Source organism: Diuraphis noxia, unplaced genomic scaffold (assembly GCF_037042655.1).
Source record: "Diuraphis noxia isolate RWA-SAM2 unplaced genomic scaffold, SU_Dnox_SAM2 contig0003, whole genome shotgun sequence".
NCBI classification, from domain to species: domain Eukaryota; kingdom Metazoa; phylum Arthropoda; class Insecta; order Hemiptera; family Aphididae; genus Diuraphis; species Diuraphis noxia.
The window spans coordinates 25,134,213-25,159,170 of NW_028301713.1; the positions used below are offsets into that span (position 1 = coordinate 25,134,213).

Here is a 24,958-nt window from a genome sequence, read left to right on the forward strand (position 1 = left end):
AAAAATCGAAATAGGTCAGGATGTGAAATAAAACATTCGGATTGACAATATAGAACTCGTTTATTATTACACATTAAGAAAGCGGTGACACAATTAAATAACTACGGCTTAGAGCTACGGCGGCGGTGCGCGGAAACATACGTCGTACCCGGCGGGTACGGAAAGACGGCGCGTCGCGCGAGCTGCGGCGCGGAGGCAGGTCTGATAGGCCCACCGTCAGTGTAGCCATAGCGCGTAAAGAAAAATAAATATAGCTAACACATTATTAACAGTATCTATTTTATTTCATGTTATAAAAAAAAATATAATATTTTAAATATATTTGTTTTTTGGGGGCGAATGTAAGATATATTTCATTATCAGCATTATCATTTATCAATATTATGTAGTGTAAGATATATTTCATTATCAGCATTATCATTTATATGTAGTTAGTTGTCGATCGAACGTCGTATATTGCGCGTCGTCGAATCGGTCTCGCTAAGTTTGTGTAATTTTTAAAATAAACTGTTTTAACTATTTAATATTCGAGTATATTATTTTATTAGTTATTACATAGGTAAAAAAGATTTTTTCAAGACATTTAGTTCTTCAATTGTAGATATTTCATTCAACACTTTATTGAATGACTCTTGTAGTTAACATAAGTTAACATTATATTATATTTATTTATTTAACATCAAATAGAACAAAACAACAACAACCGAATCACAACATTTTCAGACATAGTAGAAGAATAATATTCAAAGAAAAATAATTTTGGATAAATTATGTTAAATTATTTAGCATAAAACAAAAAACAACAAATTAATTAATTTATAAATATTAATGTATAAACATTTAATTCAAAAATACATAAATCACCAACAGGTAACAATTATATGATATAACAATATTTTAAATTACCTTAACAATTGATAAATAATGTAAATTTTAAATTAAAAAATATATTATAGAATAGGTATTATAGCATTCAATATATTTTATATTAATTATTATTATTTATTTTTCATAATTTCATATTATGATATTATATCAGTTATAATAAATATTAATATGATAAAGTCTGTTATCAAAATTTTGTATTTTTCTTATCTCAGTGTATATTAATGATAAAAATCCACCATTTTTATTCCATTCGGTTCTCTGTTCCTAGACGCTGGTCTACTATACGAGTTTTCGTCACCGCCGGTGATAACCGCGCCCATTATTCTTCCTCCCGTTGCTCACAGCTCTCACGGCGGCAGTGCCAGTGCTTCGCTCCACTTCGCGGACGTAAGGGTGGCCTTATGCGCACAAATCGGCCGCCGTCTATTATTCTTATTGTAATCAGAGTAAAGATTAAACTACAAAAACAGTAACATGCTGGAAGTATTAAATAACATAATTTATCTTTCAATAGATAAAAATTATTATGATTCAAATTTGACTGAAAATTTTATAAAATCATTTTGTAAGTATATATTAAAGTTATTTATATATTGTGTAATATATAGTATGGTTTTCGTGAGAGAATACGAAAGCAATCACGAAACCGTGACGTAGTCGGTTCAAACATGAAAAAAAATTATATAAGTCGTGGTTATAGATTGTTAAATATGTATTACAATAGGTAATCCAAGTATAAAAATACGCAACATACATATTATAATCAAATATATATTATGATAACACATATTAAGACAATCGTTAGATTGTCACAATGAAACTCAATGGCTATAACATAGTTATAAATGTTATAATATTACTTTTGATTAATTGAAAAGAACCTCATATATGTATATACAGTAAAACCTCTCTATAACGGAATCGCTTGGGACCAACAATTTTTTCGTTATAAAGAGTTTTCCGTCTTAGAGAGGTAAAAAAAAATGTTTCAAGAATTTATGTATGTGTACGTATGTATTAAAAAAATTATATTTTAGGTAAATACCTCGTAAAACGTAAATTTATATAATAAGATTATTATACATATATGACTTAATATTTAAATTTGTTTTGTGTATAATACTAAAAAAAAATGAAAGTAAATGTTTGTACCTTTTTTATAATTAAGAAAAATAGTTTTTAATATTTGATTGTTTTTGTGTTTAAGAGCAGCACGTTCAGCACATTCTCGAGCTTTTGTTGTAAGTTCTAATAGATTTGTATTTGAAATGGTGGCTGAAAACTTTTGTAATTCTTCTAAGTATGAGATTGCAGTTTTAAAATCTTTTATTTTTGGCTCATCGTTGGTCTCACTATCATCATTATCATCTTTTCTACTTCTTTTTCTTCTTCTAAAAAAATCGCCGAGTCGTAAGTTTGGTGCGTCTCTAAGTTACTGTCAAATGTAATAAAATCTTCTACATCAACATTGGCTATAACGCATTCCTCATTAATATCGTTCAAAGCATTTTCTGGTAAATCTATACCATTGGTATTGGTTCCTTCATTTGAAAGAAACCCGGCTTTATGAAAACAATTTTGTACACATTCAGCTTTTACATTATCGCAAGCCAACGCTATCCAATTGACTGCATTCAAAACACTTATTGATTTAGCGAGCTGATGAGCTGAAGAACAATTATCCATCTTGCATAATAACGATTGTAGCAAAAACTTACGATAGTAAGACTTGAACGTGTAAATCACTCCTTGATCCATTGGTTGGGTGATCGATGTGGTATTTGGGGGCAACATAAGTATTTTCGTATTAGATAGTTCGATCTTTGGGTGGCATGCAGCATTATCTAAGAATATTAGGACGTTTCTATTCTGAGATCGCATATCTGCGTTAAAATAACGCAACCACTGCTCCATTATCTCTGTTGTCATCCAGGCTTTTTTATTAAATTTCCATATGACAGGTAACGAAGTAATGTCCATGTTCTTAAAACACCGTGGTTTTTTAGACTTGCCAATTACCAATGGCTTCCTAATTTCTCCAGCCATACTACACATGAGCACTGTTAAGCGATCCTTTGCTTTTTTCCCTCCAGAACAAGACTCACTTTTCTGTACTAGTGACTTAGTAGGAATACCTCTGAAAAAAAGACCCGTTTCGTTAGCATTGTACACGTCTTTTGCTTCATACCCAGCAATGCGTCTTGATATTTTTTGCTTCCTCTCCACCACAGCTTCTTGATTAACGTCATTAGCCTCACCACTAACTTGTCTCCAAACAATGTCATGCCTTTTTTAAAAATTTTCTAGCCAACCGTTCGAAGCCTTGAAATCTTTGACATTCATTTTTTCAGCAAATTTCATAGCTTCTGTTTGTATAATTGGACCGGAAATTGGCAAATTTTTTGACCGAACGCTGACAAACCACTCATACAACTTTTGATCAATTTGTTCAAATGAGGGAGTTTTCACTCTTTTACTCTTTCCCGAGTTTTTGCTATTTACCCATTCATTCATAATCTTTTCTTTATTTTTTATCGCGTCGTAAACTTGAGTTTTTCCACATTTAAATCTAGTAATAAGTTCCTTCGTACTTAGTTTTTGTGTCTCCTTCAACTCGATTAGTTTAACTTTATCTGACAAAGTCAGAGCTGTACGTGGCATATTAGCGAGTAAAAACTAAAAACAGTACGAAAACAAACCAAATCACAACGATAAAACAGACGGTGAGCACTGCACGTTTACTAAACGATATGAACAATTCAACAGAAAAAAGACGACTGGGCAGTTCATACATTAAAGGTATGTACATACGTACATATCTAATCTTTAATAATAAACAATAGTATGACAATCGTGAAACGATACCGTCGAATGATATTTCAGATAATGACAGATAAAGTTTAGATTATCTAGTTACCAAAAATATATATTATATACATACATATAGTTTATACTTATGTAAGTGTATGTAATTTATCTTTAAATAATTCTATTTTCCGTTTAACAGCGGGTATTTTTACTAATTGGATTACGAACATTTTCCGTTTCCGTTTTGTAGAGGTTCCGTCTTAAAGAGTTCAATTTTATATATTATTTGAACCGGGACTATTGACAGTTTCCGTTGTAAGGAGGATTCCGTCTAACAGAGGGTCCGTTATAAAGAGGTTTTACTGTAAATAGAATTATGCATCAAGGAATAGAGAGCTAGCCATGGAATCCAATATAATTAATTGTATTCTTATCGTATATAACAACATTAACAACAACACGTTCAAACAATCAGAATGAGAAATCATTTCTCAATAGGGGCTAGTTTTAAAATTATTTTTAGACCACAATAATCATGACGTGCGGCTTGTACCTAAATTGATTTTTGTGCATCGTGTCGTTCCCATACGTATTGTGATTTGTACAATACAGATATTAATATTAGATACGAGATTTTATAACATTATAATAATATTACAACACCATATCATTCAAACTATGTATTCCTGTTATTATATTATCATATTTTACATCTACCCTTTTATAATGTAATCTATTATGAGTATATGTCACAGCAGAATATTATAATTCAATACCTTCAGTTTTTTGTATTTTTGCATTTCCTTTTGTATTGGATAAAATTTTTCTAGCTAAATCCTAAATATGATACGTCATTAATACGCCATATTCTAGCGTGTTTAAGAGATGTTTCAGTATTTTTTATATCAGGTATAGGTTTATCAGCTGTCACAAATTCAACAATTACGGAAAGCCTCTAAAGCTGATCTTTATATACACTCTTGATGAGTCTATTTATTGGTTTAAGTGTTGAATACGAAGCTGACTTACAAATAATTGATTCATAGTTTAATTTCGATTTTGTAATTGATTTGTTAATTTTGATTAGTATGTTTATTGTTTATGTCTCCTCATCATGATGTGTATGATAATACTTTTATTAACTATATTATGTACCTATTATGTAGTGAATAATAATTGTTCATTGAGATTTGATATATTGTGTGTTACTTGCCACTGACTTATGTTTATATTACCACGCCTAAGTTCTAGGGGCCATCAGTGGCGTAGACAGCAGGTAGGCCCGAGCCTACCCACTTTTTTAAAAAAAAAAAAAAAGATGTTTATCCTATTAAATATTTAGTGTATATGACTATAATATGTATTTAAAATAATAGAATTAAATAAATTGTAAATACGGTTTTAATTAACAAAATTAAATCCTGATGGTTTTTAATCGGTTCTGCAAATCAGTTAATGACACGTATTTTATTTTGAGTGTTGTGGTTTAATAACCGATCAAATCCTGTTAATCGGCATCCGTTGAAATGAAATATAGTGCATCAAAGCCAGTGTATAATATAATATTATAGCTCGACAGCCCGTATTGCCCGTTACCTACAATATGATAGATATTAATCTTATCCATTCAATTGACGATTATTTCCAAAAATAACGAGACGGTAATAAGTTGTAGTCGGATAGATACGCTTGCGATTGTCGATTAGTTTAATACTAATCGCACTGCGTCACTCCGAACGCCTTTAGTACAACATAGTGATTATATTTCGCTTTTATTTTTACACAGTCCGTCGCGTTGCTCGTTTTCGAAAAATGGAACGTTTTTTAATCACATCAGGTAATTTAAAATCAACTGCTGATTCAACTGTTTCGGAGCCCAATGACCCTGGATCAAGTGCGCGTACACCAATATCAGATATAAATAAACAGTTGAATTTAAACATTTTTGATACTAGTGTAACTCGTGAGGATACCGCTGTACAACCTGTCATCAGTTTTCTTCGTACTTTTATATCTGGGGAACAACGTAGCTTTCAAAGCAGTTGGTACAATAAGTACCCATGGTTGAAATACTCAATTAAGATGAATGCCGTATTCTGTTATTATTGTCGCCATTTCCTTCTCATTCGCAAGAAGATGTTCTAATTTATTACTGGTGGATATTCTGATTGGAAAAATATAAGTAATATGACTAAAAAACATGATAATACTACTTCACATAAAAATGCAATTGCTAAATATGGCGCATGGCTATCAACCAAAAAAACTAGATCAATTTCGACTCAAATAAATAAGCAAGTCAAGGAGCAAGTTATAAAAAATCGAGCTATTTTAACAAGTGTAATAAGGTGTGTTTTATATTGTGCACGGCAATATATCGAGCTATGAGAAAATTGAAGAGAAAGAAAAGAAGAATTCAATAGTGAAAATTATGATGCAAGTTTGTGTTCACGTCATGACGTAAATGAAGATAACTTTTTAGAAATTATAAAATTACTTTCCATTGAAAATGAACATTTTAAAACAAATTTTAATTTATTACCTAAAAATAGCAAATACATATCGCCTGAAATACAAAATGATATAATAAAAGCTACATCCAAGCTTGTATTACAATTAACAGTAAATGAAGTTTATATCGGGAGCCAGATATTTAGTTTAATTGTAGATAAGGTCAGTCAAAAATTGAACAAATGTGTATTTGTATTCGATATTTGCACAATTTAAAAATTAAAGAAAGATTTTTAGGTTTTGTCGAATTGAACGATTTAAATGCTCAAGCACTGTGTGATGGCATAATAGTTTTTTAAAATAATGTTGGTTTGGATATTTAAAATTGTGTAAGTCAATCATATGATGGTGCGTCAGTGATGTCCGGAGCTTTTTCTAGTGTTCAAACAAAAATAAGGGAATTAGCACAAAATCCGTGTCCGTTTATTCATTGCCATGCTCATAGGTTAAACCTAGTTCTAGTTGATGTAACGAAAAATATTCAAGAAGTAGATGAAATACTTGGTTTATTAGAAGCTATTTATGCGTTCCAATCGGTATCTACAATTCGTCATCATGCTTTTTTACATGAAACTAAGTATAGAGTACCACGACATTGTGAAACAAGGTGGGTTTCAAAACACAAGGGTATTACATTTAAAAAAAATCATTTTATTGATATTTTAAAAGTTCTTAATGCATTTAGAGAAAGTACTAAAAAACAAGAAGCTGCAGAGGCAAAGGGTTTGGCCATACAGTTTGCTAAGTTTGAAGTTATCATAATAATTGTGTGCTTAAACGAAATATTAAATATTATTAAATGCTTATCAATTAACCTGCAATCAACTGCTCTTGATATAAAACGTTGTACATTATTAATTAATATAACAAAGCAATAAATATTAGAGTTACGTAATTATGAGGAGTTTTTTGAACTATATGCGATCATTGGTTATTGCTCAAAATTCTAAAATACCTACGCTATCAAGTGATAATTTGTCATCAAATAGAACACATCAAAATTCAAGTATTTTGGCCGATTATTATGTAACTATTACCACTGGTAAAAGAATGGCTTATTCGTCTGATGACATGAAAACAGAGCAAAAGAGAATATTTTTTAATATTTTAGACGTAATATATTTCGAAATGAACTGACGTTTTAATACAAATGATGATATGTATGCAACTTTAGACCAAAATTCACCAACCTATTTAGACAGTGAAATAATTTGTCGTTATGCTGAAACATTTCCATTTTATCGATCAAATGAATTTATTACCAAATTTTAAATAAAAAATAGACGTAACTTTATTCGAGCTTAATGATATAATACTTTTAAATTCCACTTTAAAAACAGCTAGTTACAAAATGTTATTAGGTTACTTAAATATTGATTTGATCAAGCATTCTAAAATACGAGAAGAGTACTTACTGGCAATGGCACAGTTCGGGTTTGCATCGCTTATCAATATCATCACTAGACCAATTTCAAATACCTGTATAGATCATATTTTTATTAAAACAAAGTCCCATGCTAACATAGTATCAATAATTGTACTCTCTAACATTACGGACCACTACCCGACAATACTTAGTTTATGCAATATATTAGATAATAGAAATAATATGCCAAATCCACTTAAAATATTAAAAACTGATAATCAAAAACTATCAAACTCAATTGAAAACCACAATTGGTCAGAAATACTTGAATTCACTGATGTAAATAAAGCCACTCAATATTTCACTAACACTTTAAATAACCTAAAAAACCAAGCCTCGGATGAAATATCCATCTCCTCAAAAACCAAAAAATTGAAACCATGGGCCACTACCGCCAGTATTAACTCAATAAGACAAAGAGACCGTCTCCATTTACAAGTTAAGAAACAACCGCTTAATTTAAAATTAAATAATACTACGTACATTTTAGAAACAAAATTACAAAAATAATAAAAAATGCAAAGATCCTTTACTATAAAGCAGAATTACTAAAATCTGGAAATAACACAAAATTTAAATGGCAGACTATTAACAATATCTTAGCAAAAAATAAGAAATCAAGTAACCTTACAGAATTATTAAATAACTCTAAAAACAAAAATGATTATACTGATGAAAACCCCGATTATGTTTTGGCTGAAAAATGTAATAAGTATTTTACAAATGTAGCTACCGATTTAATTACGTCACTAAAAAACTGTAAAAATACCTACAATTACACTACAAACTTCGACAATAATTCGCAAAATAAGGTTAGCTTTAATAAATTCGATCCAATCACTCATTCTGGAATTTTTGAAGCTATCTTTAAATCAAAAAAACGGATCTTCACCCGGTCTTGATAAAATATCCTCCGATTTACTAAAAAAACATAGTTTAATATTTTTTAAACCATTATGTCATATTTTTAATCTATGCATATCACAAAATAAAGTACCAGATGCCTTTAAAGTAGCTATAATAACCACCATACATAAGAAAGGTCCTATCTCAGCTCTCGAAAACGTTCATCCGATATCAGTTATCTCAAACATTGCTAAAACATTTGAAAAAATCATAAAAAAGAAACTTATATTCTTCTTAGAGCCAAACAATCTTCTTTTTGAATATCAATTCGGTTTTAGACCCGATAAAAGCACGGACCAAGCAATAGTTAATGTCACAAAACTTATCTATAGGTACTGCTCTCGATGAAGAAAAAAAATGTGCTACAATTTATTTAGATCTGGCTAAAGCCTTCGATACAGTGGATCACGATAAACTTCTAAGTAAAACACAGAATATAGGCATAACTGGATCGGCCTTGTCTCTCATTAAATCCTATCTAGAAAACAGAAAACAGAGGGTAAAAATAAACAGTACTATTTCTAGTGAAAATATTATAAAATGCGGAGTACCTCAAGGTACTACACTATCTCCGGTTCTTTTTAACATCCAGTGTGTTATGCAGACGACACCGTGATGATCTGTATTGGTAGTTCTTGGAATGAAGTATTCCAAAATATAGAAGTCGATCTTAAATCTATCCATAATTGGTTGAGCGATAACAGTTTATTTCTAAATCTCAATAAATCAACCATCTTACTCCACTCACTGTCTGAACAAACTTTACCACCCATACACAATATAAAAATCCACGAATCCAACTGTAATACATTGGAAAGCTGTGATTGTAACTCGGTTAGTATTGTCAAAAACTGTAAGTATTTAGGCATAGAAATGTGCTCTGATATGAAATTGAGATTACATCCGTCACAAATAAACTAAAAAAAATGATATATATAATGAAAGAATTACGTGAAATATTGCCTTTCAAAGACATCAGAACTATATACCTAGCACTATTTGAGTCAATAGTATCGTATGGCATAATCGGATGTGGTGTTGCCTACAACAACGCCCTTCTACCACTCCAGAAATGCCAAAACACTATACTCAGGGTCGCAAACAAGAAAAATTGGAGATATCAAACCGAAAAACTATTCGAAGACTTTAATGTCCTCAATATAGAACTCTTATACCTAAAAACAATCACCATATATCTGAAAAAACATAATCAGTTGGATTCTATAAACCATGGGGTCAACACCAGAGATGCAGCTAGTAAATTTTCCTTAGATTGGCCCTAAAAAACTAATTGCCGAAAAGTTTACTATTTTTTGGGAACAAAGATACTCAACTTGATGCCCAATGATATGGTTAATTTACCGCTACCCATATTTAAAAAAAAAAAATAACCACTCGTTTTACGATATGAATATGTGTGTAAGACTTAAAATTGTATGTAACATACTAGTTTAACGCTTGTAATAGTTACTGGTATTATTTATGAAAAACTCCTTATTTGTTTTTAAAAATAATGTAATATGTACCTAAAACAATTAGAATTGTTTGTAATCTAAGATAACCCATGGGCCTCCACACGAGTTTTTCTCAGTGAGGCCCAGTAATCTTTCGATATTAATTTAAATAAAAATTTAAAAAAATAAAATGCCATATCAACTGGGAAAACCCTTTTTTTTATCTGTATCTGATCTTTTTGAATTATATCAAGAAGTAAAAAAATACAATGTTGGATTTGAAGAATTAACAAAAATTATTGAAAATGTTTTGGTAGTTCCAGTATCTAGTGCCTCAGCAGAAAAGAGTTTCTCGACGATGAAAAGAGTAAAAACATATCTAGGTCAACGATGACAAGTAGCAGACTAAATAATTTAACTTTGCTGTCTATTGAGAGAGAAATAAGTGGAAAATTCATAGAAAATCCATCTGCTATAATTGACGAGTTTGCATCAATGAAAAAAAGAAAATTGGATTTTCAATCTAAAAATATTTTAATAAAGCTATATCTTTTTTATTAATTTAATTTCATACTATTAGTTTTAAAACATAAGATAAATCCATGTAATATGCCTGGAATAAATGTATACGGTGTTCTGATACTTTTTTATTTTATAAAACTATTCATTGGTAATCCTTACATAAAAATATCGGGCCTACCCAGAAAAAAGTGTCTAGCTACGCCACTAGGGGCCATTGAGTAATGATCCATGAGTAAATTTTCTTTTTAAATTGGCTATAATTAATTTGGGATCTTAGTTGAATATCATTGACTTATCGACACATCTGACAGCCATTGGGATTTTATACTCTATACATCGAGTAGAATATTTTGGTAGATATTCGATCCATTAGGTGAGAATGTGGAACGTACCTCATTGCATCAGGCTAAATTAATTATATCTTAAATATTATTATATAGTTTTGTGTTATTTTGTGTATGTGTAGTTTATTAGTTTGAAATATAAAACAATGACAAACTGAGATTTAAAATAATTATAATAAATTATATTTTCATAGCAAATTATTTCATTGTTCCGAGTAACATTGAATCAATTATGTTAAATTTACGTAAGTTAACATAATGAGTCATTCATAGATTTATAATTAATTATTTTATAATTTTTACTGTGCTTATATATGACTAATTGTATTACAACATTCAACATGTAACAAAAATATGGATTGATGATAATACGCTGTCTATGTATCTAGATTATGAAAAACTAAATTTATACCTAACGGATATCACGTGGTTAAATTATTACATTTGTTTAGTTATTTAAAAATAATTTAATAGATATACATATTATATTATCATAATTCTGCATCGGGGAAATAGGGAAGGGATTCACTATGAAATATTATTTTATAATAAATTGTACCCATTCTTGTTGTTCGGGAACGAACATTAATAGGTCATGCACCCGGTTACCGAGCATATACGAGCAATCACACATACCGACCGTCGTATTTTTGTGTCCATACTGTTTATAGGTACTGTATATATTATATGTGTTATAGTTCATTACCATTGGTTGAATTCGTCGTGAAAATCCTAGTGAGCTATGGGGTAAAGAAATGTGTGTGTGTACTTAAAGGCTAATGACTCAAGTAATAAATGGTAACAGGGTTTCATATGATTGAATTACTGTATTACGAAATGTAAATAACGTCCAATAAAATAAATCTTGGCAAAATCAAAATATAAATATATTGGTCGCTGCATATTAAACCCACAGTTAATAGTAGTGTGTATTTGTATGTTCACTGCCAGCTTTTACGCGGTAAAAAAAATTGTTCAAGCGGAAATGTTCCGCTCCGAGAACACCGATTTACCGCGTAACACAATACGGTGATCACACAAAATTGTCCGTCTATTTGCGCCTTGCACAAAAATATTTATCGTATTTTTTTTTATATTTTATAATTTTTTTTATATTTACAACAATTTTTTTATTAGATTTTTCGTTTTTTTTTTTAATTTTTCAATCAAATATCGCTAATTTTTATAAAAAAAGTTCATTAAATAATTTGTGTTCTTTACTTGAAATATGATTTTTATAAAAATTATCGATATTTGATTGAAAAATTTAAAAAACAAAACGGAACATTTAATAAAAAATAGTTGATACGGTAAATATTTTTGTGCAAGCCACAAACAGACGGACAATTTTGTATAATCACCGTATTGTGTTACGCGGTAAATCGGTGTTCTCGGAGCGGAACATTTCTACTTGAACAATTTTTTTTACCGTGTAAAAGCTGGCTGTGAACATACAAATACATACTACTGTTAATTGACTCATTCATGTACTATAGACTCAAATCTACTGGTTCCGATTTGCACATATACTTCTATTTTTGCATATGGCACTTATGTCCGTGAGTTGGCTTGAAGGCCTAGTTTGGACGCTTAATTGGCAGAATTTCTAATGGGCAACCGTAGGTTTCTGCCATGTTCGGGTTGAGGGCGGCGGCCTCTCACTCTTCAGACAGCCTGTACTGCCCAGAAAGCGATGTCCACTCATGACTACAGGGATTCGACTCGGCAACGGTGAGACAGTGACCACAGCACCCGCAAGTATACTAACACATAATAAAAAGTTCGTTTATTAGATTCACATACCGGTCAATGGAGTCATTTTGAACGGTAAAAGGGAAAATCCAATCAACTCTGGATGGGTTTTTATCAAAATTAAATTAGGTACCAAGCGTATTATTATGTTACAATATTTTACTACTTTATTTTTGATTAAACAATTTCTTTTAAATACCCATACAGTATTTTAGATCCTGAGCGGAGCAATGAATGTATTGATTTTTGATCGACAAGACTACTATAAAGATTGACTTCCTCACATTTTTAATGTTTTATATTTCTAAAAATGTTATATTAAAAATTTACATTATTCAATTTTTGCAGAAGATAAAGTTAAAATAATTAAAAAATGTGCGGAAGTTGATCTAAAGTATACTTGACAAAAAATTCGAATTTGTTTTCAGAAATCTTATCGCTTCACTTTATATTCGTTTGGCAGAGGACACTGTTAAAATTCTTTGTGTTAGACAAAGATACAAAATCGTGATATCGAATCCCCTTAAGTAAATCTTTCTCTGAATAATTATCAAAAAATTATATACCATTAAAATAGTATTAGAAGCATCACAAGTTTTTTACATTCCTTTCTGTGTTTTCACTATACATATACCATACCTGTAAGTTTATAGTATGCGTTTTTACGAGTTTATGCTACAGTAAATAATACCATCAATTATATTTTATATTAGAGAAAAAATTTTCAAAAATAAACAATGATACAACAAACCGTGAGTAACTATTATCAATGACCTATAACTGTAATTTATAATTATTTATAATTTTGTTTTTCTGCCAATAAACTTGTGACAGAGAATACGTTTTTGTTCCACGACATGCTGTTAGCCACACGTACCAATTCACAATTGGGGGAATTATTGATTCCGCCGAAATTACCTGTTCAGGAAAAAGGTTTACCTATATCGATTTCGCCGGCTACTGTTTATAATGTCTACATATTGATTCCACCGGATATTAATTCAGCCGGCTACTGTTTATCCCTCCCTTGTAAATGTATTTTAAAATATACAGTCCTTCATAATATGATGCATAATATATATTATATTAATAAAATTATAATAATTGTATATAAATTCAAACCTAAAATGTATAGTCTAATTAATACGTGTATGTAAATATTTTGTAAAGTGTATAGTCTAAATTCTATTTATATACGTATTGCTATAACGTATTTCGTTACACATAAATGTCAGTTATGATTCTGACTGAAATCTTATCTTTAAGATATGATATATCTTAATATCTATAAGACTGTGGTAATTCGCGTGGCGATTACCGTGCCCGTACTCGTAAATAAGGTAGGCAAGTTGAAACAGATGCAAAACAAAACAACACGTGATAAATTAGACTGACTTTATTGTGGTTGACAATCGACAAACACAGAGATTTCTCACAGTTGTGATACAAAAGAAAAAAAAAGTGGGTTACGCGGAGCCGGGGCTACTACACGAGCGTTCTATCTCGCGCTGATATATATAAAAAAACGCGGTAAGACATAAACTATGCGAGCGCGGTTACCAAAAAACGGAAAAACAGATTGAGATTTTGAGAACGTTGCGTGCGGTCGAAGAGAAAAAACGGTAGTGTTGCGGTAGGCCGCAGAGCTTGCGTGGGACGCCGTTGTCGCTGCGACGGCACAGTCAAGCGCGGAGGGGAGCGCGATACGCGCGAAATAATTGCACGGATGGAAACATATTACAATAAAAAATGGGTACGGTAAAAATGGTACAAGTTTACAATAAAAATAAATAAATACAATAAATACGATAAATACAAAGAGTATTAAATATCAAGTGGTGATAATGCTGTCGCCACATTACTCCCCCTCGGCGAAAAGAAAAAAACAATTGCGCGTTTTTTAGAAAATATCGCGCGCGTAGGAATGGTCGGCAATCGGATCCTCGCGTAAGACGAATGCTGGCTTGAAACGGTCGATGGAAATCCAGGTCGTTGATTGGCCGCGTTGCAACTTGAATATTTTTTCGCGGCGTTCCAAAACTGCGATATGTCCCTCGTAACGTGGCTGTAGCGGCGGCTTGACGGTGTCGATCCTGATGAAGACGTATGGTTGAGTTCGTCGGGCACGAAGGTGGTGCGCCGAGTGTTGTGGTTCGTAGCGGGCGTGAAACGCAGTTGACTCATCGATTGACGCGGGGCGACTACCAGCTCAGGCGGTTGTGGCTCGGGTGGCGCGTAATGAAAGTACTCGCCTGGTAGTCGGAGCGTAGTGCCGTATATCAACTCGGCCGGAGTGTGATCAGTGCCTGCTTTAACTGTGCTGCGTAACGCGAGTAACACGATCGGTAGCTTGACCGACCACTGCGGCGTTTCGTGTGCGGTAAGCGCGGATTTAAGCGTGTGATGGAAACGCTCAACCATGCCATTGGACTGCGGGTGGTACGGCGACGTCCGTATGTGCTAAATGCCGAAGGTGATCAAAAGTGATGTGAACAAATCCGACTCGAACTGCCTGCCTTGATCGGTGGTGATGAAGTCGGGCACGCCGAAACGCGCTATCCAGTTCGTAACGAGTAGACGCGCGACTGCGTGCGCGGAAATGTTGTCGATCGACCAAGCTTCGGGCCATCGCGTGAATTGGTCGACGGCGGTCAATAGATACTTAAAACCGTTGGACGGCGGGAGCGGCCCGACTAAATCGACGTGTATATGCACTGTTGCAACTTGCTAGTATTTTTGCAGGCGATCGAACACGGTGCGCTCATGTCGAAAATGCTCACTCTCGTCGCGTGAGGCGATTAATACGTCGTCGATATACGCGAAATTGAAATCACGCGTTGAAAGGTTTGTGCGGCGTTGCGCAATCCGAAACACATGACGGGGAACTCGAACAAACCGAACGGAGTCGTGACGGCGGTCTTGTGTACATCTTTTGGCGCGATCGGTACCTGATGATATGCCCGCACGAGGTCCAGCTTGGTGAAAACAGTTTTTCCGGCTAAGTTGGCCGTAAAATCATGCAGGTGTGGCAGAGGGTAGCGATCGGGTGCCGTGACCGCGTTGAGTCGGCGGTAGTCCCCGCATGGTCGGAACGTGTCGTCTTTTTTGTCAACTAGCAGCAACGGGTTGGCCCACGCGCTCGACGATGGTCGACAGATACCCTTCTGTCGCATGAATTTGAACTCGGCGCGTGCCACTTGAAGACGGTCGGGGGGTAGACGACGCGAGCGTGAAAAGAGCGACGGGCCGGTCGTTTGCAGTTCTTGTACGACGTCGTGTAGAACTTGGTCGGGACCGGCGATTCTCGCGTGACTCGCGGTAGTCCAGCAGTAGCCGATGTCCACTTGGATGGTCGTGCGACGGTGCACAGGCTGGTGTCTGTAGTGTCGATAACGGAGACTGCTTTCACGGACGTGTTTTGGTTTAGGTCGACGAGTCGATTATTCCGTATGTCGCCAAACCAAGTAGTGTAAAAAGTCTGCACCTGCAGTGATCGGTCGGGCTACGTCGGCCATCTCGAAAGTCCAAGTGTAGAGTCGTTTGAGGCCGAGGTCGAGATGTAGTTCTTGAGGACCGAATGTTTTGATCTGGGTGCCATTTACAGCTACTAGTTTGAAATCGTTGTTAGTTTTTTGAAATACGGATCTTGAGTTGGGGGGAATGACCGAAATTTCTGCGCCGGAGTCGATTAGGAATCGACGTCCGGTACGGGTGTCAGAGACGAAGAGTCGGCGATTTTGGAGGGGGGGTCGTGCGGCGAGGTGTTGTGCGACCACCGCCGCCTTACGGAGTTTTCCGCGTAGTCGGAGTGAAAGTGCATGGGTCACGGCATTTGCGTGCTTCGGGGCCGTACCAACTGTGGTAGTAGCACCAGCCTGACGGTGTTACTGCGCGGGATGGCTGCGTGACTTGTAGAGGCATCTGTGACGGTTGCGCAGGTATTTGAGGCACGTACGTCTGACGCGCGGGTAATTGCTGCACGTAATCCGGGACGTGCGTAATCTGCAACTGTGCTGAAATGGCAGCCAGCTGCGCTGTGATGTCGCGAGTGGCGTTCTCGAGCGCGCTTGCACATTTACGACCGTGATGTCACGCGACTCCTCCTGCTCCAGCTTACACGATGGCGGAAATATGGCAGCGAAACGCCGTTTGGGTGGCACGTGGACATCAACGAGCTCGCTGCCCCGAGCTGCCTCCATCCGCGCGTTCGGCCAACGCGTCGAGGGACCCTGACAGTCCGGCGATGACGGTGCGGACTGATGGCGGAAGCTTCTGGAGCCAAAAGTGTTCCAGCAAGACGTCGCTCATGTCGTCCGGGTAGAGGGCTAGAGTCCCGCAACAACCGTGATGGTGTGCGATCGCCCAGCCCGCCAGGTTGGATGATAGTCTGGAGGCGTGTCGACTGTGGGACCATGTAGGTCTTAATGAGCATCGAACGTAGTGCGGCGTACGTCACCGACTCTCCCAGGAGGTCGGAAACCGTAAGGACGCCCTCTTCGTCGAGCGCGGCCAGCACAAAGTTGACGCGTGTGACGTCACTACGCACTCGATTAGAGTGAAACACGGCTTCAGCGTGCGTGAACCATTCTCTAAGTGATTGTCTACAAAATCCCGGGAGGCGCACATGTGAGGTGGCGGCGACTTCGACTGTCGCGGCGGCTTCGTGTGCAACATCGATCGGATAGGCGGGTGTTGGTGCCGGTATGTCAGCTTGTTCGCGTTGATCTTCGTTGCGTTGCATTAGTGTGTTTACGCGCCACGTGTTGTCGGATGAAATCGGATAAAGACCGTCACGTGGTCGGGTATCGGCGTTCCTTTTTCCGGTTTAAAATACGAGGTCACCAATGCGGTAATTCGCGTGGCGATTATCAGCACGCCCGTACTCGTAAATGAGGTAGGAAAGTTTAAACAAATGCAAAACAAAACAACACGTGATAATATAGACTGACTTTATTGTGGTTGACAATCGATAAACACAGAGATTTCTCACAGTTGTGATACAAAAGAAAAAAAAAGTGGGTCACGTGGAGCCGGGGCTACGACACGAGCGTTCTATCTCGCACTGATATAAACAAAAAACGCGGTAAGACACAAACGGTGTATGGTCTATGCGACTATGCGAGCGCGGTTAACAAAAAACGGAAAAACAGATTGAGATTTTGAGAACGCTGCGTGCGGTCGCAGAAGAAAACGGTAGTGTTGCGGTTAGGTGCGAAATAATTGCACAGGTGGAAACATATTACAATAAAAAATGGGTACGGTAAAAATGGTTAGTTTACAATAAAAACAAATAAATACAATAAATACGATAAATACAAAGAGTATACAATATCAAGTGGTGATAATGCTGTCGCCACAAGACCTATAATATTTATATATATTTTATATTGTTAAAATGTGGACTTTCTAATCTTCCCATGTTACTTCTCGCCTAGTTACTAATCAGTTAAAGAAATCGCTCCACCACGTGCATAGTGTCGGACATAAGTATTATTATATTTATTAAAGCGTATTATTTATTACCTAGTTATAAATTATAATGAACTTTACTATAGTTTCTAGTGAAAAAAAAATGATTTGATTTTATATAATGATCATAAATATTATAAAAAAGACTATGTTAAGTATTTAGATGCTCTTAAATGGCAGTGATAAATAAAAAGTGTACTGCAAAAATGTATGTGAATCAAGCAAAAAATATAAAGACACATATCATGCGCGATTGTTTGGTTATGTTATTGAAAAATGTTCAGAAATCAATTTATCGTTCAGTCCATTGGAAATAGTTTCTTATTTTGAAGAAGATATACATATTGGTGCAAAAACCATTTGTCCAGAAATATAAATTATTTTATTACATTTCATTTGACGCAAAATTGGTGGAAACCCATTCAAAAATACAAACTGACATATATATATAAATGGAATAATATATTAAATACAATTAAATTATGTTTATATTAATTATACTATACATTTTAATATTTTATAATGTATTTACATACACGTATTAATTAGAATATATCATATTTTAGTTTCGAATTATACAGTTATTATCATTTTATACATATTATAAAATACTATATATTTTGAAATACAAGGGGGAGGGGATTAATAGTGTCCGGCTGAATCGATTTGTAAATACTATAAACCAGAGGTATTCAAACTGTGCGTCGCGGCTCCCAAAGGCGTCGTGAAAGTTTGCAAAGGGATCCATGTCAAAGCACCGAAAACCAACATCATACCTAGGTCTTGTATAATTATTATAAATATTATTTGAAATAATTATGGAAATTAAAACGACACACCTTACGATTCGACCATTTGAAGTCTTATTTCTAGTCACTATTATTATCACCCGTATAGAATATTTCCCATATTGTATCCGTGTGTTGTTTCAATTTTTTCATAATAATTTGGGAGCCGTAAAAATATTGTGAAACCCCAAAGGAGCCGCGCGCTGAAAAAGTTTGAATACCTCTGCTATAAACAGTAACCGGTGGAATCGATGTCTAGATATTTTAAACAGTACCTAGCCAGCGGAATTAATAGCCGGCGGCGGAATCAATATACGTCTACCAATTATTGATGTAATGAAGCGATAAGAATTTAAAAAAGCAATTAAGGTTTTATACTATAAAGATTGACTTCCTCACATTTTTAATATTTTATATTTCTAAAAATGTTATATTAAAAATTACATTATTCAATTTTTGCAGAAGATAAAATTAAAATAATTAAAAAATGTGCGGAAGTTGATCTAAAGTATACTTGACGAAAAATTCGAATTTGTTTTCAGAAATCTTATCGCTTCACTTTATATACGTTTGGCAGAGAACACTGTTAAAATTCTTTGTGTTAGACAAAGACAGAAAATCGTGATATCGAATCCCCTTAAGTAAATCTTTCTCTGAATAATTATCAAAAAATTATACACCATTATAATAGTATTAGAAGCATCACAAGTTTTTCACGCTCCTTTCTGTGTTTTTACTATACATATACCTGTAAGTTTATAGTATGCGTTTTTACGAGCTTATGCTACAGTAAATAATACCATCAATTATATTTTATATTAGAGCAAACACAGTCAAACATATACGAGGATAAAGAAGAAAACAAATTTGGTGAGTAATTTTTTTCAATTTTTCAATTTTTTTTTTGTGTCTGTCATCACATTTAGGGACAGTAAAAGTGCATTTTTGACTTCAGTACCTCGTTCAATCAGAAAGTGAATCCAGTTGGTACTTTAGGGGGTCAAAAATAAAAAATTCTTAATATTTTTCTAAATAATCGGAATAAACAAACTAAAAATTAAGGGAAAACCGGAAAATTTTACCCACAATCAGTTTTCGACAAAATCGATTTTGGTTTTTGATGTAACTTTGAAACAAATGACCATAGATACATCAAATTTTAACCGAATATTTATATATGTATATTATATCCACCATGCAATTTTCAAAAACTTTTGACTTAAGTTTAACCATTTATAGGCATATGCAAATTTCGATAATTATTAGGTTTTTTAAAATTAATATCGATCAAAATGTATTTGTTGGCTAGAAAAGCTTGAAAAATTAATACAAGGCTCCTAACATATTGTCACAATAGGAGTTGAAAAATGAAATAAATTCATAGTCACAATTTTTTTTTATAAGCATTAAAAGTTTGATTTTTGACAAAATACGTAAAAGTCACGAAAATTCGCAAATTATTTTAAGCTAGAAATTCATAAAAAATGTTCTTTTAAATCTAAGATTTGAAAATTGAATACAAGATTCCTTACAAATCTTTAGCACAAAAAAAAATATCCACCAGAGAGTCAAATTAAGTTTTTATGAGCCTTTTAAATTGTACATTTTTACAACATTGGATTTTCACTAGATTTTTCATTTCTCATATTGAGGTTTTGATTTATTGACTCATTGTGTAATGTGTATTACTCATGAGAGTCAAATGCCCAAAATAATACAAAATATTTTAAACAAATATTTGTTGCCACTGACTTATGTTTATATTACCACACCTAAATTCTAGGGGCCATTGAGTTATGATCCATGAGTAAATTTTCTTTTTAAATTGGCTATGAATTAATTTGGAATCTTAGTTGAATATCATTGACTTATCGACACATCTGACAGCCATTGGGATTTTATACTCTATACATCGAGTGGAATATTTTGGTTAGATATTCAATCCATTAGGCGAGAATGTGGAACATATCTCATTGCATTAGGCTAAATTAATTATAGCTTAAATATTATTATATAGTTTTGTATTATTTTGTGTATGTGTAGTTTATTAGTTTAAAATATAAAACAATGACAAACTGATATTTAAAATAATTATAATAAATTATATTATCATAACAGGAAGATTCTTTCATCAAATTTGTTCATATTTAAGTAAGTAAGTTAACATAATGAGTTGTTCATAGATTTATACTTAATTATTTTATAATTTTTTCTGTGCTTATACATGACTAATTATATTACAACAGTCAACAAGTAACAAAAATATGGATTGATTATCATCAAAAGTTGTCTATGTATCTAGATTGTGAAAAATCAAATTTATACCTAACGGATATCACGTGGTTAAATTATTACATTTGCTTAGTTATTTAAAAATAATTTAGGTAACAGATTATACATATTGTATTATCAATTCATCATCTTTCTGCATCGGGGAAATAGGGAATTGATTCACTATGAAATATTATTTTATAATAAATTGTACCCATTCTTGTTGTTCGGGAACGAACAATAATAGGTCATGCGCCTGGTTACCGAGATTCTTCGTAGCATATAGCTAATCACACATACCGACCGTCGTATTTTTGTGTGCATACTGTATATATTATATGTGTTATAGCTCATTACCATTGGTTGAATCCGTCGTGAAAATCCTAGTGAGCTATGTGGTAAAGAGATGTGTGTGTGTACTTAAAGGCTAATCACTCAAGTAATAAATGGTAACAGGGTTTCTTATGATTGAATTACTGTATTACGATATGTAAATAACACCCAATAAAATAAATCTTGGCAAAATCAAAATCATATTAAACCCACAGTTAATTGATTCATTCATGTACTACAGACTCAAATCTACTGGTTCCGACTTGCACGTATACTTTTATTTTTGCATATGGCACTTATGTCCGTCAGTTGGCTTGAAGGCCTAGTTTGGACGCTTATTTGGCAGAATTTCTAATGGGCACCCGTAGGTTTCTGCTATGCCCGGGTTGAGGGCGGCGGCCTCTCACTCTCCAGACAGCCTGTACTGCCCAGAAAGCGATGTCCACCCATGACTGGGATTCGACCCGGCGACGGTGAGACAGTGACCAGATGCCGATTTCATTTGACGCAAAATTGGTGTAAGCATATTCAAAAATACAAACTGACACATACATATATATGGAATAATATATTAAATACAATTATATTATATTTATATTAATTATATTATATATTTTAATGTTTGATAATAGTAGTATATAATAGCCAAATAGGGGGTTCTGAATATCCTCCCACTTAAATTGTACATGTAAAATCAAAGGAACTTCTGTATAGGAAATTCGTAGTACAAGATCCTCCCAAACTTGTATTAACTACTCAATATAGGCAACCCGCATCACCAGGGCCGTATTTAGGAATTTGACACCAAGGGGCAACAAAAAATACGCCTCGTTAATTATTATACGGGCTCCTGTGGGTAGGGACAGTAGAATTTACCAATAGTAACTACACGCCTGTCGTAAAATTCGACTAAGGAGGGCGAACGATCGCATAAGCGATCTAATTCATAGCAGCCAACAGCTACGGGTGGCGGAGCTGAAATGAGAGGGACACTTTTGTTCTGGAGTTGGGAAACCGGCTCTTAAGGCGGATGAACTACAGAGCGTGGTCAACGGCATAGGAATGAGGAAGAATTTTTGTACAATCCACCTCATTAAAGATCCAAAATGGATAAGTCCTAGTAAATATCATCATGACTACGAGTGCGATTAAATTATTATCCGGAGTAAGTTCCTCATTCGGATGCTCGGGAGGAACGATTGCATATAGAAGTACTGATGTTCGTTATAGGATTAAGAAACAGAAGAAAGTTATAATTGGATAGTAGTATAAAATAGAGAATTCAATCACAAGATCCTCATCCTCCTCCTCCTCATCCTCATCCTCATCCTCATCCTCATCATACGCCACCACCACCACCACCACCGCCACCTCTCCTACTCACCGCTCGCCCATAGGTGCCGCCGTACCACCACCACCACACCACCATATCATCACACGACACGCGGTTACCGGCCATTTCTTTAAAAAGAGAAAGAAGAAAGAAAGAAAAAAATGAGTGTACGAGAAAAATTATAGATGCATATATAATCGGACAAAAAGAAGGGGTATTTGGGGGAAATAATAATACTTGGCGACTGCAGCTGGTGTCTTGAGGTGTTGGTAACCGGTGGCTGTGATAGGCTGGCCTCGTGGGCCGTCGATACACCTTAACTCGTGATCGACACGGCCCATCTGCACCGGTTACGTTGGATACTGTTGTGGATATTGGTCGCTGGGCCCTCCACAGCCCCAGATGGTAGAATTAGCCCATCATGGTGTCGACGAGATACATGAACAAAACATTGACCGCGTGGTTGTTGTTGGACGGATCGACAGACTGGACGACAAGTTTTACATATACCGGTGTACCGGGCCGCGGTCGTGACAAGAGTTAAAACAAATATGTCGAGAGAAGTCAACGGGCGCCGGACGGCTCGTCTTGATGGTGACCGTTGTTGAAAATGTGATGGAGTGGGGCGGGGACAGTGTTGCTTTTCGCGGGGATTTTACATAATTATTGGGCTTCAGCTGTCTTGTCGGCGTTTACCGGTGGAGACGATCGTATCGCCGACAGCGCAGGTAACCACATCCGCGGAGACAGTTCGCCGGACACTATGTTCAGGAGGGGTTGGGGGGATAAGTGAGGATATATCATGACTATTGTTCGTCTTAATCGCAACGCGCTATTGTGATAATAGAAAGACCATTAAAGTAATGGTCGCAGACCGATAGGTATGATAATTTAATTGTTGTAGGGAAAGGTGGGTTTAATGGATAATGATATTATAGAGGCCTAAAATTCTGTGACGTTACAACCTATATTGTTCCACGCACACGCGCGCGCGCGCACACACACATACACACACACACACACATTATCATGTGCATTATAAGACATTATATTTACTACTTATTATATATACTAGTATACCGGCCATAGATGCCACTACTGGAACCACAACAGTAGTATAAAATAGAGAATTCAATCACAAGATCCTCATCCTCCTCCTCCTCATCCTCATCATACGCCACCACCACCACCACCACCGCCACCTCTCCTACTCACCGCTCGCCCATAGGTGCCGCCGTACCACCACCACCACACCACCATATCATCACCACCATCACCACCACCTCTCCTACTCACGCCCGGCCATGGTTGCCGCCGTCCCACCACCACCCGCCCGGCCATAGGTGCCGCAACCGGTACACCGCTCCTCATCATCATCATACACCACCACCACCACCTCTCCTATTCACCGCCCGGCCATAGGTGCCGCCGTCCCACCACCACCACCCGCCCGGTCTAAGGTGCCGCAACCGGTACACCACTCCTCATCATCATCATACACCACCACCACCACCTCTCCTACTCACCGCCCGGCCTAAGGTGCCGCCTTCCCACCACCACCACCCGCCCGGTCATAGGTGCCGCAACCGGTACACCACTCTCCGCCCCACCTAAACATCAAACTACTCGACGCCGCCGTCGTTGAGCGAAATTTGAAATCGTGTCACGGCGACTCATTTAACTTGCCTCCACTACCACACTACATAGACCAATCTACCGTATTATCACAGTGCTATTATCATTTAATACATATTAGATAAAATATTTAATATCAATTATATTAATATAATAACATTTTATATTATTTTAATTTATAATATATTTAATTAATGTCAATACTCAATAAACAATTTACCAAAAGTCAATTTAAAAGTAACACTCACTTTGTGCACGTCAATAATGTTTTACAATAAATCAATTTAAAAATCACAACACTCACGACTCACTTAATTATATACATAAATAAACAAAAATATTCTAAAAGTCATAGCCGGTTGGGTTATTATTTGGTGTTATGTGTATCTCGCATTGCCATTATAAAAGGAACAACATCATCAACTCCAAATTCATGTATAAAAAATTTTGCCTTGAAGGTTTTTTCTCCTAAGCTTGTGTAATCTATTACTGAATATTTGTAACCGGTGGGAATTTGA

The 24,958-nt window shown here is 35.1% G+C and overlaps 1 protein-coding gene and 1 long non-coding RNA gene across 5 annotated transcripts in view; both read left to right on the forward strand.

The window, feature by feature from the left end:
• LOC107164686 (uncharacterized) overlaps positions 1-24,958 on the forward strand; it is a 95,019-nt gene that overhangs the window by 39,201 nt on the left and 30,860 nt on the right. For 2 of the 4 annotated variants that reach the window (XM_089222071.1, XM_089222072.1), the window contains exons 8-12: positions 1,403-1,453; positions 11,054-11,104; positions 13,325-13,363; positions 19,691-19,738; positions 20,987-21,019. In XM_089222071.1, coding sequence (XP_089078197.1) covers positions 1,403-1,453; positions 11,054-11,104; positions 13,325-13,363; positions 19,691-19,738; positions 20,987-21,019 — 222 coding nt within the window. The remainder of the gene's footprint in view (positions 1-1,402; positions 1,454-11,053; positions 11,105-13,324; positions 13,364-19,690; positions 19,739-20,986; positions 21,020-24,958) is intronic. The other 2 variants (XM_089222073.1, XM_089222074.1) reach the window with 2 other exon arrangements.
• LOC149057124 (uncharacterized) lies at positions 12,256-12,740 on the forward strand. Its single transcript, XR_016190720.1, has 2 exons — positions 12,256-12,590; positions 12,641-12,740. It is a non-coding gene; the product is annotated as an uncharacterized LOC149057124 (long non-coding RNA).